The sequence below is a fragment of the Danio aesculapii genome, chromosome 19, assembly GCF_903798145.1.
Source record: "Danio aesculapii chromosome 19, fDanAes4.1, whole genome shotgun sequence".
In the NCBI taxonomy this organism is placed as follows: domain Eukaryota; kingdom Metazoa; phylum Chordata; class Actinopteri; order Cypriniformes; family Danionidae; genus Danio; species Danio aesculapii.
In genome coordinates, this window is record NC_079453.1 from 34,373,615 (window position 1) to 34,392,201 (window position 18,587).

Genomic DNA, 18,587 nt, shown 5'->3' on the forward strand with positions numbered 1-18,587 from the left:
ACAATAATATTCCCTGAACTGTTACCATTTTAAAGCATATATTCTATGCACAAATGAATTATGAATTAGAAATGAAGAATCATGAAGATCCTGCTTTTTCCGCATGTTATTTCCGCATGTTATTTACAATTTACATCCTTTCCGGATGTTATTTACAGTTACTTTAAAAAGCGAAGCCCTGCAAATAACGTGTTGTGAAGCTACTGTATGCGTGTCTAGGATATCCTTTTAGAATAAGCAGAAAATAGGTCATAATCTCGAGAAATTTACTTTTGTTATGTCAAGATTACAAGAAGGTTAAATCGTGATAACAAGAAAACAACTTTTGTTATGTGAAGATCACGAGAAAACTAAGTCGTGATCATGAGAAAACAAAAAATATATATAATAACACATGGCCTCTAAGGACTTCTGTATCCTTCAAAATATAGATATGAAAAAAACACAAACTTTAGTGTAAGAGCTGCTCAAGAGGAGATTTATTTTTATAAACTCATTTTGAGAAAACTGCCTTTAAAATATGGATTGAAAATGAAATTTCAGACACAAATTGAGAAAGTGCCAATAAAGAAACAAAAGTGCATTTTGGATGTTTTTGTTATATTGTTTAAGGTCCTTGCACATTCGCAAATTTTTTTTTTCACCCCAAAATTAAAATTCTGTCATCATTAACTCACTCTTTAATTGTTTCAAACTTGTATTTTTTCTAATGCTTAAACAAAGACTAAAGAATACACGACGGGTAGTGTCACTCGTATACTTTTAAATGGGAAAAAAAGTGTAATGGTCAATATGACGAATGAAGCCCCACCTTCTAAATCGATATAGGTGGACGATTCCCTGGGGGAGGGGCTTGGACCAGACCAGAATTTTATTGTTGATTCCTAATATGAAATCTAATTGTAAGCTTAGCAAGCAGTTTTGGAGAATTTGATGTTTTCCCATTCAAACAGAATGCCCGAGCAAACTGCCTGAGAGGAGTTTCAAAGATGACCTCTGAGTGAAATGACTTGCCTCAAAGGGACATCTGTTTAACACAAAGATATACTGAAGAATGTCAGGAAAAATTTGCCATTGACATATACTTGTATAATTCAATATATATATATATATATATATATATATATATATATATATATATATATATATATATATATATATATATATATATATATATATATACCTCAAGGTTTAGTGTAAGAAGAGCTGAGGAGATTTATTTTTATAAACACATTTTGAAAAAACTGCTTTTAAAAATATGTATTGTAATTGAAATGTCAGACACAAATTGAAGTGCCAATAAATGTTTTCATTAAATTGTACTGAAAAAAACAAAACAAAATATTGTTTATATAGAAAATATATATACAAATTGGCAAGTGCATGAAAAAACAGTTTTTGCTAGCAGTGTCTCCCTTTAATATCTCTCAGACTTTACCTTTTCTTCTCTTGTTTGTGCACATTTTCTCACTTACGGGCATAATGACTGTCTCTGTGTCAGAGTTGATGATGATGCTTTTATGTTATAAGGTGGAGAGCACCGCTGAAGGAGAAGCTCAGAGATATTTTGACCACGCTCTGACCCTCAGGAACACAATACTCTTTCTGCGCTACAACAAAGATCTCACGCCTGATCAGGGCCCCGATGTACCAAATATAGGTATGTGTTAGTATCTGAGGGCTTTTTATTTATTTTAAATGTTGTATTGTTGCTGGCATTAATTATGAGTAATTACAAAGCAGGGGTCCCTGTATATATCCCAGTGTGGGAAGACTTTTGGCCTTATGTGACGATGTCTTGTAATGCAATTTAAAACCACTCACCGGGTTCTTTTAATAATATTGCACTTTTGTCCATAGTAAACACTGTATGCATTCTGGATTTACATGTAGTAGGCAACCAGTGATCATTTCTAATATGTGTTTGTGTTAGCTTGTCATAAAGCAAAGAAGAAAACAATAAAAAAAACTTGAATTATAAAAAAGTCTACTTTATAAAAGTAACTATTTATTAATTTATTATTACATTTCTGTAATATTAAAACAATTAAAAAAATATTATATTATGTCGGCGCAACAACCTAGTGGTTAGTGTGTTCACATATGGTGCAGTAGCACGTTAGGGCGTCCTGAGTTTGAATCCCGGCTCGAGGACATTTCCCTTACACCCCCTCTCTTTCTCTCTCCAACTGTGCTTCCTGTCTAAATACTGTCCTATCTAATAAAGGCAAAAAGCCCAAAATAAATCTTAAATATATATATATATACTGACACTCATTTCTTTTTTTAAATTTTAGATTGTTAGTTTTAATCTAAAATAAATGAATCAGAAATTTCTCCTTTGGAAATAGCTCAATGAGTACCTTATTTTTTATTTATTTTATTTCAAGTAACAAAAACATGATTTTAAATGTCAGTTTGGCCACATGTAATAAACCTAGTGTGAATCCACAAACGTGAATACAAATATTTCTTTCTTTTGTTCACTTATTATAGAAAAGTGTGTATAACATGCATTTGCACATTTTTTCATGCAACGTTTGCAATAAAAAAGATTTTCTCAATTTTAATTCAAATTTCCTCACTGTATGTGATATTTTTAAATATCAGCAAGCATTTCATTGAAATTCTAATGAGATGAATAATGCGCACATCCAATTACGAATTACTGGCATGTTATTTAAATCTTTCAGCTAACACGCTTCACTATCCGTGTCCTTATTTAAACAGTATCACTTGTGTGCTCTTTACCGAATTAAATTTAATTTCAATTATGGAGCGGTACAAGTATCCACATGTTCACCCATCCTCTTTGGCACTGCTGTGTGTGTGTGTGTCATCAGGCATGCCTCTGGACCTCCTCCGCTGTGAAAGCCTGCTGGGATTGGATCCCGCCACCTGCAGCCGCGTGTTGAACAAGAACTACAAACTGCTAGTTTCTATGGCTCCGCTCAGCAACGAGATCCGGCCAATCAGCAGCTGCACACCTCAGGTATCCACAGTTTACCCACGAGACCGTATTCAGACCCACAGAGAGTGATGTGCGACTGCTGAGACTTACGGGACTGTGTGCTCACTCTGTGTCCTCTTGAGAGTATGATTCAAGCTAAATAGGTCTTTCTTTGCCTTTGGGGTTCTTTATAAAAGATGCACCGTGTATAAAACATTGGCTAGCAACTACATTTATACATTTCCATAATGTTTTTTTTTGTAATGTTTGAAAGCACAAATAAGGTCAGTGTTTATCCTAGGGGTTAGTTACAGTGTACATAACTTCACTTCAAATTACATGTTAAAGGTCCTTGCATATTCTTGCACATAAAAATGTATGTTTGCATGGTAAAGACGTAGTTAACCCCAAAATTTGGACATCATTTACTCACTCTTCAATTGTTCCAAACTTGCATTTTTTTCTAATGTTTAACCAAAGACTGAAGCTGTGTCTTATTTCAGATTTCAGTCTTATTTCAGGTGAGTCCTTCGAAGTCCACACAGGCTGAACCGAGCATTTTGAAATGAGACGATTTAGTCTACAGAGGAGGAATCTTGTCACCTAGCAATCGTAACAGCTGCCGTTAATAAGCGCTAATAAAATTTGTAATCCAAAGTTTTTTTAAAACTTATTTTATGCAATCTGAAGGCAAAACAAGGTTGCTGGAAATATACAGTTGAAGTCAGAATTATTAGTTTATTTTTTTCACCAATTTCTGTTTAACGGAGAGAAGACTTTTTAAACACATTTCTAAACATAATAGTTTTAATAACTCATTTCTAATAACTGATTTATTTTATCTTTGCCATGATGACAGTAAATAATATTTTACTACATATTTTCAAGACACTTCTATACAGCTTAAAGTGACATTTAAAGCTTAACTAGGTTCATTAGGTCAACTAGGCAGGTTAGGATAATTAGGCAAGTTATTGAATAACGATGTTTTGTTCTGTAGACTATTGAAAAAAATATATAGCTTAAAGGGGCTTATTATTTTGACCTTAAAATGGTTTTAAAAAATTAAAAACTGCTTTTATTCTAGCCGAAATAAAACAAATTTAAAATTTAAAAACAAGTCTTTCTCCAGTTGAAGAAAAAATATTGTCAGACATACTGTGAAAATGTCCTTGCTCTGTTAAACATCATTTGGGAAATTTTTAAATAAGAAAAAAAAAAATCAAAGGGGGGCTAATAATTCTGACTTTAACTGTATATCCTTTGATCCATACATGTACTCACAAAAATGTAAACTGCCTATAAAATCACTCTGTAGTAAGACATGTCCTAGTCTCATACTCATACTTTTTTACATAATTTACATATTTACTTTACATAACTTTTTTTTTTTTAACGTGTTTAGAAATCCAAGTAAAAACCTAATTCATACATTTATTATTATTTTTTTTTGCATGCTAAAGAGAAAGTTCACCCCAAAATTTAAATTCTGTCATCATTAACTCAATCTTCAATTGTTTCAAACTTGTTTTCTTTTGTAATTTTTAACCAAAGATTAAAGAATACACAACGGATAGTGTCACTCTATACTTATACTTTTATATGGGAAAAAAAGTGTAATGGTCAATATGATGAATGAAGCCCCGCCTTCTAAATCAGCGATCGCTATTGGTGGACGATTCCCTGGGGGAGGGGCTTGGACCAGACCAGAATTTTATTGTTGATTCCTAATATGAAATGTAATCGTAAGCTTAGCAAGCAGTTTTGGAAAATTGATATTTTCCCATTCAAACAAAATGCCCATGCAGCATTTTGACGCTGCATTTGAAGGAGCATTCACATTTTTTTTGGCCAGTATAAGATTCTGACGGTAGGATAACCTTGGATAAAAATATCACGGTTTCACGGTATTATGATTACTTCTCTAAAATAAGTTCTTTTTAAATGTCTGGGTAAAAAAACAACAACTTTTTCCCCTTTAACCACAATATATTCAGTTTTTTTAAGATTTAAAATATTTTGGAACAGTAAACATAAGCTAAATAATTCAAATGAGTCATTGACTTCTGCTGTCTTCAATAGGTTCAAAAACACAGATGTTTTTTTTTTTACAATTTAAAATGGCATATTTGGATATTTTTTCTGCTGGAGATACCGTTGTCCTAAAAAACAAAACAAAAAAGTAAATAAAAAAAGTCTTACACATACCTTAGGAACAGTATTACAGAAAATTTTGGCAGTTTTAAAACCTTGACTTTTCCAAACCACGGTATACCTTGAAAACGGTTATCGTCCCATGCCTATTAGAATACACAGGACTTGTCATTTGTATAGCCTGCCTTCTAGAACAGGAGCCAATCAGCGATTGCGATAGACTGACGATTCTCTGGGGGAGGGGCTTGGAGCAGACGTGAATTTCTGAAGATTTTGTGTGATTCTGATGTTTAGAAATGAAACTAAAGAGACAGTCGTTTCATTTTGTTGTTGATTCCTAATAGGAAATTTAATTGTAAGCCTGGCAAGCAATTTTGGAGAATTTGATGTTTGATATTACCTCATGTATCAGTCATATTTGCCTCCAAATTTTGTTCTAAAATTCAGAGGGTGTTTAATCTGGGTTTTTTTCATTAGCAGTAAACATTTTGAGAGGTGTTTTGACAATTCAGAGCCACCATAAAGATGTACGCCAGGATCCAGAACCTGGCACCTGATTTGAACTGACTTAATCTTACAGCACAAAGCACTTTATGAAACACAATGTTCGGAATACAGACAAGCAGAATATAAAGACAGATTGTGGACAACAGTAGGAAACTCTCATTTCTCTTTGTTCTCTTTGTTTGTTCTCTTTGGGTGCTTTTACACCTACTTCATTGAGTTCAGTTAAAATGCACCAGAGTTCATTTGCTTTTTTTCGTGCAGTTTGTTTGGGCAGGTGTGAAAGAGGCAATAATATGTGGGTGTGTACCAAAAGCGGACCAATCAAGTGTACCAAGACCTGCTCGAAGGGGTCGAGAGGCCTGCTCGTCTAGCGAACAACTGATGTGGATGTTGTCATGTGACTGATTTTTGGTCCATTTCAACTGGTTTAATTCAGAGTAGTCGGCCTAGTGTAAAATGCTTCAGTGTATGATTTTTACCTTGTTCTGGACCAAAGGAACTACAGGTGTGAAAGGCATTAAATGGAAACAGTGCTTTATTTATATTTTATTTATCTATCTATGATGAAGTTTTATGATATGTTGTTTTCAGCACATTGGCCCAGCCATTCCTGAAGTCAGCTCCATCTGGTTCAAACTGTACCTGTACTCAGTCACTGGTCAAGGCCCTCCTTCACTGCTGCTCTCCAAGGGCTCCAGGCTCCGGAAGCTGCCAGACATCTTCCAGGTTGGTGTCAGCTGTCAAATATTTATTTTTAATACTGTTTTGCACTTTATTGCACATTAGAATTGTACCTTTTTTTTAACATTAAATTTAATTAAACTTTAGACAGATATGAATGCAGCGGTACATTTAAATATGCATTTGACCCAGAAAGAACAGTTATCACAAGTAACATTTTCGCACAGTAATGTTATTTCTGTTACAATTCAAAGAAATACTGGGATGACAATGTATAGTTTGAAGTGACACAAAACTTCAAATAAATGTTGTAGCAGTTACATTATTAATATGCCGATGGGTGGCGATGAGCAGCTGGAAAAAAAGTGTATTGTTACTGAATCATTGGTTCAGAAGATTCATTCAAAAGTGCTGATTCATTCAGTAATGAAACGTGTGAGTCCTTGAATACTAGTTAGTTTAAATTTAGCTTTAAAAAAATATTTAAATAGTTTATTTAATGTTGGATATATATTATACATTTTTAAAAAGAACACATTTTTGTCAGAACCTCTTGCTACTTTGTTTATTCGTAATCATGGGAATGTTATTATTTTTCTGTATTTACAAAACAAAAATAATGATTCTGAGTGTAATACAATCTAATTTAATACAAGTCTCATTACCTGCCATATTGCTTAAAATATTAAAGCGCGTTCCGTTCATTGTAAATAAATGAATTGGAGGAAAAACAATGTTGTAAATTTGTTTAATTTTCGATGGTAATCTCTTCTGCTGAACATGCATATATTCAACCAAAATTTTTATAAAACCTCAATGCAGGTATTATAATGTTAGTTTTTAAAATGCACATATTAATGCATTATTTATGAATTATCATAGTTTACATCCTAAGTCTAAGGAGAATATCAATGGAAACCCCGTAGTCAATATGTGTTCCCTATTCTAAGAATCACCATCTTTATTTTACATTAATCAAATTTTAACACGAAACAAAGCTTATATAATCATTTTGCATGTTACTCAGGCCTATGACCGACTGCTTATAACATCATGGGGTCATGATCCCGGGGTTGTCCCGTCATCCAACGTGCTAACAATGCTAAATGATGCCCTCACCCACTCTGCTGTGCTCATTCAGGTAACAGAGCAGACTCTGAACCCCCTGAAGTTCTAAATCAAACATAATCTTTTACTTAAACATACCAAAACAGCAACGTTTCTCATTCTGTTCAGGGTCATGGCATGCATGGACATGGTGAGACTGTCCATGTCCCCTTCCCATTTGACGAGGAAGACCTTAAAGGAGGTAAAATCTCAGTTGTTTATACATATAGGCATATGTATATATATACATATACATATTTCACAAATAGTACTTATCTTAAGCAAAGACAAGGTTTTTGTTAAATTAGGGTATTTAAGCATCTTAAATAGCAATTCAATTTTCTTCTTTTATTTGTGGTTAACTATCCCTTTAACAGACTAAACATAAGTAATAAAGATGTCCTCGACAATGACATCAGGGCCTTTCATTTTCAAAAATGTGTATATTTTGTGTCCATGTAATTGTAGATGTCTTGATATCACTCTGATCAGTCCAGTCATTCTTATTTTTTGTGACACGGTTATTCCGAATTATCAGAATGAATGTATAATGTGCTTTTAAAAATGCAGTCAATTAGAAACAATTATTAATTATATACTAATTATTATAGGGATAATGTGACATTTTCAAATCAGACCTGGGCATTTTATGGCCCCCGGGCCACATGCGGCCTGCTGGACTTCTTTGATTAACCTCCGTGAAGTGTTTATTTAATTTAAATTCAACCGCAAACAGGGCCTTGCAATGCGCAGGTCTGATATTGCGAGTCAACAAAAGGTGACTTTCACATATATCGTCTTTTGTGTGCTTAGTTTCGTTATGTCAGACCGCAAGTAGGAAGGGATACACATGCGGTATGTCACACTCACGTTTTCCAGGCGCAGCAATTTCAAATCAAAACATTATAAAGGGCTGTGAGCGAACCACCACGAGTCATGTGACAAGAACCAACCAGCCAGCTTCACACTTTGTATGGAGTTAAACAGTAATACAGTAATAAAGGTAGACTAATTACCTCAGATTAACGATTTAACAAATCCAGATACAGATCCTCTCTCAGCGATGATCATTACATCACATATCCTCCTCACATTCAACACGACTTCAGTCCACTTGTTCAGCCTAACACAGTCTAGAATTCTCTCACTGAACATAAATGAAGGAATAAATAAATAAATAAATAAAATTAACTAAGGTGAAGCAATCAAACAAATAATCCTGTGGCATTTATATGAAGTTGATACTGTGATGCTGATCCTTAAAATATTTTTATACTTATTCAATATACTTATTTAAACTTTAGAGCTTTTATAAATGTTTATTGAATAGTTTTACAGAATGTTTTTTTAAACAAAAACAAATTAACTGTATTGGCCCCTTTAAAACCGCCCCAGAGTCTATTGGCCCCTTTAGAAAAATTAATTGCCCATCCCTGGTCCTAATTGATGACAAAAATGGGTCACCAATATTCAGTCATTCATTTTTTTTCGGCTTAGTCCCTTTACTAATCCGGGGTCACCACAGCAGAATGAACCGCCAACTTATCCAGCACGTTTTTTACGCAGCGGATGCCCTTCCAGCCGCAACCCATCTCTGGGAAACATCCACACACACACTCATTCACACATACACACTTACACTACGGACAATTTAGCCTACCCAATTCACCTGTACCGCATGTCTTTGAACTGGTCACAAATATAAATTCTAACAGTCTCAACCTCTGGAAATACACACAGACAAAACAATAGATATTTCCCTGACATACAGCTGAAGTCAGAATTATTAGACCTCCAGAATTATTATCTTTCCCTCAATTTCTGTTTAATGAAGAGAAGATTCTATTTCTAAATATAATTTCTAAATATAATAGATTTAATAATTAATTTCTAATAACTGATTTCTTTAATTTTTACCATCATGCCAGTACATAATATTTTACTAGATATTTTTACTATATTTTAAAGGTTTTACTTGGTTAATTAAGGTATTTGGTAATAAGTAAAGTCATTGTGTAACGATGGTTTATTCTGTAGACAATTGAAAAAAATATTGCCTAGGAGGGCTAATAATATTTACCTTAAAATTATTTAAAAAATGAAAAACCAGCCGAAACTAATCTTCAGAAGAAAAAATATTATAGGATATACTGTAAAAATTTCTTTGCTCTGTTAAACATCAATTGGGAAATATTTGAAATAGAGTTAAAATTTAACAAGAGAGCAAATAACTTCATCATCAAATATATGTTCTTCAGATATACCTCCAACAGTGCAACCCTATAGAAAAGACTTGTCATTTGAATAAATGAAAACAAACTCTAGAACATAAAAAAAACGTTCTCTATGAACCCTAAAAAAACCTAATTGACAAACAAAGCCATTTCTGTCATGGCTGAAGGAAAGCAAATTAAAAGAAAAAGACCGCATATTTTAAAAAGCTCTGTAAAAGCCCAGCCATTCTAACAGTCCGCTTTGATTTGTGTCCCCTCTCCCAGAGTTCTCCTATTCCAATATGTGTGCGCACAAAGCCCTTAAGATTCTGCAGGACAAAGTGGATCTGGAGCACCAGTGTGGCTACATCACCATGCTGAACCACAACAACAGACATCGCAGACGAGCCAGTGACGCCGACGGTGCGACCGAGAGACTTTTCGCAATCCATTAAACCAAGGCCTGATAAAAACAGGCTTCCATGCTAATCGTTAGCCACCAATAAGTGCTGCAATTAAATTAGAATGGGAGCAACTGGTTCAAACTCTCAGCAGCAGTGTTTTCTCTAATTCAATGAATGTTTTAATTGCAGGCCGCATGTTTGATTGCATCACTAATCAGAGTGGAACCTGAACGCTACCTTGAGATTCACTGTCTTTGTTTTGCTCGCAGGAGACGCTGAGCTTAGCGGAGTTCTGGATGCCAATGGAAGCAATGAATCTTTCGAGCTGGTGACGGAGGAGAATAATGGAGATGGCGGTAAGAAGCAGGGAACAGAAGGTAGGTCTCTGTCTGAATCTGCAGAATTCTTTGAAAGAAACAAGAGCAGTGGATTTAAACTAGGGCTGTCAGTCGATTACATTTCCAAATCTAGTTACATATACAGTGTTGCAATTAATTAACTGCATATTATATTTTGCTGAGAAATTATCCACAAGAGTAAAATTTAAGCAACATGTAGACTTTGTTTAATTTATTAGTATATGTCTTTATATGTTTACAGACCATTTATTGCTGTTCCAAAACATTGGGTCTCATTCGCTAAACAAGCGTAGGCACAAATGTATGGGTGAAATGTGTGTAAAGACATTTTCTTGAATAAATCGTGATTCGTCCAATCTTTAGTATATTAAAATGTTGTTTATATGTATGAAAAAATTCAGGAGTGACTTCTACCACACATACGCAATAATCATGTACGCCAGGAGTGTCCAAACTCGGTCCTGGAGGGCCGGTGTCCTGGAGAGTTTAACTCCTACCCTAATCAAATGGCCCGTTTCTACTGAGTGGCATGGTACGGTACAGTTCGGTTCAGTATGCTGTTATAGCCGTTTCCACTGTCAAAAGGTATATAAAGAGAACCGTACCGTACCACTTTTTGGGTACCCTTTCGAAAGGGTACCTAGCACAACAAAAGGGTACAAAAAGGCGGAGCTAGACGCGCAACTGAACGTTATTACAGAGATACATCAGTAGTGCGCACACAAGCAGGAGAATGAAAACAAAGGAGGCGGCGTTTTTAAACACACAGCTGAGACATTACACCATAATAATATATACATATAATAACGAGCCATGGTCGACCTGAGCTCAAACAAACCTTGTCGTCATCTTGATGAACAGCCACAAGTACATGAAGAAGAGCAGAATCTACCCTGTGCCCAATAGTTGTTTACAATGCCGTCTAAAGTGCGAGCGGTTTCGTTTTCTCTCTTGCGCTCGCTGCCTGCCTATATTTGAAATAACAAACTTCTTGAGCTAATAATGAGATAATAACGTGTGCATGATTATTGAAGTGCTTCTGATCCTTTCAGAAATGGACAAACGCGAGAGTGAAGGTGAAAAACAAAGGAGCAAATGATTGTTTCAGCAACCTAAAACATGAATAAACTGCCATGTTTAACTGTTATCATCACCTTTTGGACTATTGTGAACTCGGAATGACGGAATTAATTTCTAACTAGAGGTTACATGTGCTGCTGAAGATTAAAGATACAGATGAGAGGTTCTCATTTTAACAATTCAAATTTCATAACAGAAAAACAAGTTTAAGAACAAACTCATGTGCATACACACTCGTGAATTAGGCAGACATTTTCATGAGAATTTGTGTATAAATAGGAAAAATGTACGCAATTATTGAATGAGACCCAATGTTTACCAACATTTTTCAAAATATTTTATTAAGTCCTGCAAAAGAAAGAAATGAATGTAGGTTTGAAATGTACAAAGTACTAAAATATTTTGGAGTGTATTCTCCATTTTTACATTTCAGTTTTCTGTCTTCATCTATTTGTATTAATAAGAAATAATTTTGTTAAATTTAATAATCCTCTAAATAACAAACTAAAACATTAAATTGTTGTAAATGAGTGAGTTGTTCATTTCAGAACGCACACAGAACAATAACAATTACATACAATAAAACATGTAGAATTTTTTTTGCTATGTATATATAATTTAGTGTAATATAACGTAATGTTCATCACCAATCCGCTGTATGAATTGTAAGAGACTTACACAGGTGTTAAAAATGTTTAGCCTTTATATTTCCACAAAACTAATCAATCAAATGAACATGTTAAATTGACAGCCCTAATTTAAACGTTGAGTTCTGAGGGCTAGTGAGTAATTCCACTCAATTATTTATTATTAATTTTTTTTTTTACTCTCTCAGCATCGTCCAGTGAGGATGAGTGGGTTCCTCTGGAGCTCTGCTTCGGGATGCCTCTCTTCAGCTCTGAGTTAAACCGCAAAGTGTGTCAGAGGATCGTCTCCCACAAACTCTGCAGCAAAGACAGGTGACAACCAGAACAAATGGCTCGTTTTCACTGTGCATAAGAGTGTTTAAAATCACTGTTTGCAGACATGCTCTGGCATACTGAGCTATGAAGAGCACCAGAGCTCAATGTGTCAGTGCATCTCTGCAGAATTCTCTGGAGAAAAATATTTGAATTCTGCACATTACTTTAACAACTCCAGTCCTACCTCCTCATCCCATCATTCCCAGTCCTGTCCACTGTCTGTACTGATAGGAGTGGCAAAAAGAGAACAAATACATACATACATTTTTCAAACATTTTTTAAACACTTTAATTGTTAACATTAGTTTAAAGATACCTAAAGACATTTATTATTCTTACTGTTAATTTTGACATTTACTGATACATTTAAAAAAAATGTTGTATCTGTTAATATTATTTAATAAAACTGTGCTAACAATGTAACTTTACAAAGATCAATCAACAATAACAAATGACTTTAATAACCAGAAAGAATGTTTTTTCCTTCATAATGTAATCTTGAATATGTTCATTAAGAAATATTGAGCTCATTTAAATGTCTTTGCTTCAACAACCTCCGTTAGATGTATTTAATTATCAGGATCCCCATTAGTCACTACCAAAGTAGTGACTACCTGTATTCTTCCTGGGGTCCATCGAACACAAAACAAAATTACATTAATACATACCAACAAAGACCAATAAAAAAAACATTAAAATACAAAATTCATACATAACATCCAGATCAACAATCCACTTAATATTGTGCCATTAAATATTTCTTAAATGATTTTTTAAACCTCATTTTACTTGTTATAAAGCATATAATGTCTGATGGTAATTCATTCCATGTTTTCATTCCTCTATACATTACACTCCATTAGTTTTTGAAATGAGAAGTAAAAAAAAAAAAGAGAAGTCATTAGATGTCAATATTTACAGATTAAATAAATATTAGACCCTTAAAATGTATGCTCACTACTTCAGATTTACTTGCTCTCCACAAGCTTCTATATGTAAATAACACATTGTTGTACCATCATTCCAAGGCAAACAATTACTTCAAAATAAAAGTTTGCCTTAAGCACTGTTCGACTGTTTGGGACTCATTGTTAATCTTTTGTTGGTTTATTTTTGTTGCTTCTATTATTCTTCTCATTAGTAAGTCACTTTAAACAAAGAAAGTCGTATCATTTATTAAATGTCTAAAATAATACATATTATACTTTGTTTCTTTTGCAGTCTTCAAGAGTTGCTACATTCCAGTCGAAAACTAGCATTAAAAGTTCTCAGTTTTGTTCAGTCATTCCAGGTAAATCTTCATTGATTTTATACTGTTACAAATATAATGTGTTTTAACAGTGGAAAAGCCACCATCATGCCTCACTTTTCAGACTAAAATAACTGTTAAACACATTTTACTGGACTACACCATTTTTATGCAAGTAGACAAGAGTTTTAACTAAATATAAAATAACAAATTAACAAATGTGTTAACTTGGAAGGTCTTTAATAACATTTTTCTAGTTGTATACTTTTTTAATTCACTCTGTATAAGGTATAGTTCTCCCTAAAATTAAAAATCTTTCCCTGTTGACTCAACTTGTTATAAAGCTGTTTGAATTTCTTTCTTCTGATGAGCGTAAAAGAAGATGTTTTGAAGATTGTAGGAAACCTTTGACTTCTATAATATCTTTTGTCCTACTATGTATGCCAATGGCTACTGCTTTCTAACATTTTTCAATATATATATATATATATATATATATATATATATATATATATATATATATATATATATATATATATATATATATATATATATATATATATATATATATATATATATATAATGTTCATCAGAAGAAAGAAATTCGTAAAGGTTTAGAACTACATGAGTGTGGGTAATTTTTCTCTCTTTTTTTTGGTGATCTAGCCCAGGGGTGGGCAAACTCGGTCCTGGAGGGCCAGTGTCCTGCACAGTTTAGCTCCAACACTAATCAAACACACCTGAACATGCTAATCAGTGTCTTCAAGATCACTAGAAATCTATAAGCAGGTGTGTTTGATTAGAGTTGGAGCTAAACTGTGCAGGACACTGGCTTTCCAGGACCGAGTTTGCCCACCCCTGATCTAGCCCTTTAAAAACTGAATAAATACACACACTAGCAGTGTCAGTGTCTTACATCAAAGGTGTCATTCAGTTGTACAGTATTACACACACGCACACACACACACACACACACACATACACACACACACACACACACACACACACACACACACACACACACACACACACACACACACACACACACAGAAAACCTGGAAATATGAGGCACTTTTAAAATTGCAAGAACCCAGTGAAACCCTATAAAGTGTTTGAAATTTCTATGGTCTGTGCTGAAATATTTCATCAGCTAGAAATTGCTCTTTTAGAGTGCAATCTCTATAAAAATGTGCAGAAGGAATCTGAGACGCCTAGTATTTTTTCACTGTCAGGTATTCTTTGTACGTGTTGTGAGTTTCCTATTTTTCACCATCTCTCGCAGGACGGAAAACAGCCCGCGGACCCTGACAGCGGGGTCTCGGGTCCCCTGAGTCAGCCTCCGGCAGAGTCTGGCGTCCCCCTCCCCGCAATCAACCTGCTCTTCAAGGACGGAGAGCTGAAAGAATGGAGCGGGCGAGCGCCGCCCTCACTACACATCTCTGCCCCACAGAGAGATCAGCCAACATAAAATACCACCCTCCAAATAACCCAGATCCACAGCAAACTCCACTCACGTACGTCATCATGAGTTACCATGCCACTCATTCACACACACAAACACACACACGCAGCAATCAAGTGCTGTTACATCTGGATGCGAGCGTCCAGAGAGTCCTGAGTAACTCTAAAAACCCTGATGGGTTCAATCACACGTCCCATTCACCCACTTGCAAAATTACTTTTAACGTGTATATAGACTTTGCTTGGAAAAACATAGGACCAATCTTGGGTTGGATGAAGTCACCTTACTCGTATTGTCATGTTTTGTGACCCGATGCATGATATCACTGCACAAAATCTCAAAAAAACAAACAAACAAACAAACAAACAGAAAAACTACTTGACTGAATCAGCAGGGTTTGAAAACATGAGGTTTACTTTTTGCACAAAGCCTGTGGACAACATTCAGGTTTATTTTGATTTTGTTTTGGAAATCAAGATGATGGTTTATTTGGTCAGCAGAAGAGCATTATTTCTGCTTCAACTGAGACCAAAGACAAACTTGTTTTATGTTGATTTTTATTATTATTTTACTTTTTTTGGATGCCTTATTTGGTTATTTGTAGACTACTGTATGCATTTATTCCACTAGGCCAGTTTGAAAACATTCCCAAACTATATAGTCAGGCACACACACCTTCAAGTAGTGACAATAACATCATCAATGATCCATCAGTATGTAGATGTGTTGAATATCAGTATAAGTTTAGCGTTTATTGTGCGATTATGCAGTAACACAGCATTAAAATCCCCTTCAGTGGCCTGACCTTTTCCCTGAAGGTGCTGCCAGTGTTTCCCCAATCAAACCTAATAGTGGTGTATGATGATGAAGACCGATTAGAGATCTTGGTGCTGCATGATGAGTGTGTAGATTCGTTGTGTGTATTGTGCGCCGTTTTCTCCTTATCTCTTTATTTCCCCTGTCCGTTCCTTCCTGAAAAGATATGATCCAAAACTACACCGGCCCTGTACCTGACCCTGTCACAGTGTTAGGGAGGAAAAAAACTAAATAAATAAACCGATAGTTTTAAAAGATCACCCTACATTTTAGGAAACCCTCTGTTGTAGTGTACTTGATGGGACTGTGAACATGCTCTTGTAATTAAATGGGTTCAGAAGTTACATTTCCCCTCTCACGCCATCCCATTCTCCAAAAAAATATATGTCATAACAAACGAATATGTAAAAAGTATATGAGAGTACTAATAAATATGTTACAAAAACACCCATTACAAGTGTTAGCATGCTGTTTCTCATTTCTAAAGCTGTTTTCTGTAGCTTGTTGATGGCTCGGCTACAGGCAGGCCGGCTCCCTGGTGACTGTAATTATTATAGCAACACAAATTCAGGGTTTCACCAGGGGGCAGTGAGGCCCTGAAATGGGGCATGTCATCATAGGAATAGCACACACACAAAACATTTGATGATGCCTGTCAACAGTTTGTGTTCGTCTTCTTTATTTTCCATGCCTCAGTATGCGCAGGGCCAGTGAATGCACTGGTTTGCCTTTTGTCATTAATTTTATAATTAATCTTCTTGTCGCTTAATAATTGAATTTGGTTTTATCTGGAGACTTGCTCTTTAAAACTAGGTCGCTAACTGAAGTCAAAAACTTTCAATATTTCAAGAAATGTGTGTACGGGAGGAAATTTGACACAGCGGGTGGCTAGCCCATCCATTTTTATTGTTGTTGTGCTGCAGCCTATGAAACTTTTACACTGAGAAATACAGACATGTACGAAAGGAGTATTACTTCAGTCAATTCTATCCAGACTTTCATGTTCCTAAGTGGTGCATGCAAAAAAATCAATACTCAGTGTTAAAATACGTCATAACACATTTCATTCATTCATTTTCCTTTGGATTAGTTGCTTATCAGGGGTTGCCACAGCAGAATGAACCGCCTACTTAATCGGCAAATGTTTTACGTAGCAGATACCCTTCAAGCCAGTACTGGGAAACATCATAACTAGGGCCAGACAGAATCCGTTGACATTTTTTGCGATTTCTGCAGAGAATTTTGTAAAAAATCTGGATTTATGCAGAATGATTTTAGGAGTATCGTAACCAGTAGCTTAAGGCCCTGAAGTGTTGTCAAAAGCCTCTGATCTTTTGGAATATGTTACACTCAAAAAAAAGTTTGTCAAATACTTATTTTGTTATCCAAGTACTTCGAATTAACACGTAAATCACGCGAATTCCACTTAACGCAGCTTTTGTTTCGAGTATTTAAATAGTCAGCTGTTCAGCAGTACCTGTTTCTACTAGCAGGTGGGTGTGGGACTGTTGTCACATGGCAAGTGCTAAAAAAAAACGTCTGTCATCATTCATTTATTATTTTGAGGAGCTGAAGCTGATGCGGTAATAAAACAACTGTTTCGCAAAACTGACTAGTTCTAACTACTGATGAAGCTTAATATTTGTTTTCACAGTATAAAATGTGTGTAGTTTTTGTAAAATAAAATAACTGTTATCAATAAAATGTACATCATTAATGTAAATACGTGCAAATGGTTCAGAAAAACATAAATTGTTCTAGCTTTCTAGATATGATATAGCCAGTCACATCTATTTCTGTAATAGTTAAATCACATTGAATTCATGCATCTAGACTATTATTTTATAACTATATTTTACTGTAATATTCTATGTCAGTTAGCATCAGGTTATGAATTGACTTTATGATAGAAATGGTAGAAAATGACAGACGATTAGAAATGCCAGATAAGGACAACGAACATGAGGTCTATATTGCTCAATAAATGCATTGTTGCCCAGTATCATTTATTAAATAATGTAACCGCCTTGCAAGTAATACATAACGGGGGTGGGGGTGGTTGCAGCGGTGGTCAGCGGGGTGAATTAAGGGGAAGGGGCATCTTTGGGGCTAAGCTCCTTATGCCTTTCCAGCAACCCCCCTGATCATAACTAAAATCTTCATATATGAATATTTCTTTCTACTTAATATGAACTTTTATTTAATGTTTATTATGCAAATCCAATTAGATCCACTTATTTGGTAAACAAAGCAAGTCCCTCGTATAATATATCTACTAAAAAGACAGAAAATATTACTTTACAAACTGTATTGTAAATAAATCAAATGAACATTTTAATATTACTATTATTATAAATTAATATGATAAATGAATAAATTAAAATTTACACACTTTTACACAAGTAAATACATAGATTCAGTGATGGGCTTAAAACCAGTGGATTTCTGCGCACGCAGATTTCGTGTAGGCCTAACACATTTCACTCATGTAATCTAACCGCTATATTTAGATTATTAGTTGGGAATATTTTAAAAAACTTTTATTTAGATGCTTCTTTGGGAGTCACCATTAAATTCTAAAAAAAAAAGGCTTTTTTTTCTAAATATGGGACAATTAAAAATGCATCCCTCATTTATGATACT

At 34.7% G+C, this 18,587-nt stretch overlaps 1 protein-coding gene across 1 annotated transcript in view; it reads left to right on the plus strand.

Moving 5' to 3' along the window:
* The window catches only part of fam91a1 (family with sequence similarity 91 member A1), a 48,921-nt gene extending 32,520 nt beyond the window's left edge, over positions 1 to 16,401 (plus strand). The window contains exons 15-24 of the mRNA XM_056479916.1: positions 1,531 to 1,660; positions 2,844 to 2,992; positions 6,203 to 6,337; positions 7,320 to 7,433; positions 7,529 to 7,601; positions 9,898 to 10,035; positions 10,286 to 10,393; positions 12,291 to 12,414; positions 13,639 to 13,708; positions 14,949 to 16,401. Coding sequence (XP_056335891.1) covers positions 1,531 to 1,660; positions 2,844 to 2,992; positions 6,203 to 6,337; positions 7,320 to 7,433; positions 7,529 to 7,601; positions 9,898 to 10,035; positions 10,286 to 10,393; positions 12,291 to 12,414; positions 13,639 to 13,708; positions 14,949 to 15,134 — 1,227 coding nt within the window. The 3' untranslated portion in view covers positions 15,135 to 16,401. The remainder of the gene's footprint in view (positions 1 to 1,530; positions 1,661 to 2,843; positions 2,993 to 6,202; positions 6,338 to 7,319; positions 7,434 to 7,528; positions 7,602 to 9,897; positions 10,036 to 10,285; positions 10,394 to 12,290; positions 12,415 to 13,638; positions 13,709 to 14,948) is intronic.
* The last annotated feature ends 2,186 nt before the right edge of the window (positions 16,402 to 18,587 follow it).